The sequence below is a fragment of the Apaloderma vittatum genome, unplaced genomic scaffold (assembly GCF_000703405.1).
Source record: "Apaloderma vittatum isolate BGI_N311 unplaced genomic scaffold, ASM70340v1 scaffold7079, whole genome shotgun sequence".
NCBI classification, from domain to species: domain Eukaryota; kingdom Metazoa; phylum Chordata; class Aves; order Trogoniformes; family Trogonidae; genus Apaloderma; species Apaloderma vittatum.
Window position 1 is genome coordinate 16,434 of NW_009736867.1, and position 1,350 is coordinate 17,783.

The 1,350-nt window shown below is 63.6% G+C and overlaps 1 protein-coding gene across 1 annotated transcript in view; it reads right to left on the reverse strand.

Annotated features, from left to right (window-relative positions):
- The window catches only part of GNMT (glycine N-methyltransferase), a gene marked incomplete at its 5' end in the record, with an annotated part of 1,232 nt that extends 174 nt beyond the window's left edge, over nt 1–1,058 (reverse strand). The window contains 3 exons of the mRNA XM_009877119.1: nt 80–201; nt 353–495; nt 954–1,058. Coding sequence (XP_009875421.1) covers nt 80–201; nt 353–495; nt 954–1,058 — 370 coding nt within the window. The remainder of the gene's footprint in view (nt 1–79; nt 202–352; nt 496–953) is intronic.
- Nucleotides 1,059–1,350: the final 292 nt, after the last annotated feature.

Sequence of the window (1,350 nt, forward strand, 5' to 3'; positions counted from 1 at the left end):
GGAGGAGGTGGGGGTGAAAGCAGGCCATGGCCCTGGCTGCCCACTCCATTCTGGGAGCCACCTCCACAGTCCCTCTCACCTCAGCTCTGGGGCTGCCCCCGCCTCGGTCGGGGGGACCTGCACCGTGTAGTCCAGGGTCACCATGTGTGCCTTGTTGTTCACCAGCAGCACCGAGGTGGTGATGTCCTTGGTCAAGTCACTCTGGGGACCACAGGAGGATGTCCGTGTCCTGCAGGGATGTGGCGGCCCCCAGCCTGGGCACAGCCCTTCTCCCTGCCCCACCTGGCCCCCTGCGGGTCAAGGGGCTGGGGCAGAGGGGAGTGGGATGGGGCAGGGTCCACCAGCCACCCACCTTGTAGTAGATGTTCTTGCCAGGTGGCGCACAGCCCGTGGCCAGGATGTGATCATAGTTGCGGTGGTCGATGACCAGGACACCCCCGGGCCGCACCATACTGGCAATGTTCCTCAGGGCCAGCTTGTGGTCACTCTGGTCCCCTGGGGAGGAAACCATGGTGTCCCCAGGCACCAGCTGTACCCCCTGGGACCCCATCTCACCCATATACACAGAGCTCCCCCTCCCCAGTCTCAGCTTGGAGGACCCACAGCCCCACCCGTGGTATGAGCTCAGGCACGTTCTCAGCCCCACGGGCAGAGCATGCCACGTGGGGAACCTACAGCACTGCTTCTGGTACAAGTGTGTGTGTGTGCTTCCAGCCTTGCCAGAGAGGTGACACAGAGGCACTCAGCTCCACCACCACAGCCCCACTCATGCCATGAACTGAGGCACGTTCTCAGCCTCCCTGGAGACGTGCCATGACACAGCAACTGCAGCGTGCATAATCAACTGCCCCACTTACAGCATGAGTTAGGGCACGTTCTCAGCCTGCTGGGAGACATTGTGCACACACGCATAGGTACTCCTCTCCCCACTTCTTTCCCCCACCCCAACTCACCTTTGAAGTCAGGCAGGTGCGCAAAGGAGTTGCCCAGGCAGATGACCCCATCCCCTGGCTTCTCCAGGTCCTTCTCCAGCGTGAGCCAGTTGGCCTCCTCGATGACTGCAGTACAGGGGAGCGGATGAGGGCAGGGACACCCCACCTGCCCAACAGTCTCCCCTGCATGCAAACGCCCAACCCCCAGCATCACCCAGCCCTTCCCTGGCCTCCTGCAGGTGCTGGACTCGGCCTGGGGCCATCAGCCAGGCGAGGACCACAGCCCAGGCTTGCCCAGAGCCAGCAGGTCCCTGCCCATCCCAGCAGCAAGACTGCCTCACCACCGGCACCCACGCGAGGGGCCAGAACAGCATGCGAGGGCCCTGGCACACCATGGAGGGGGGTTCAGGGCAGAGGA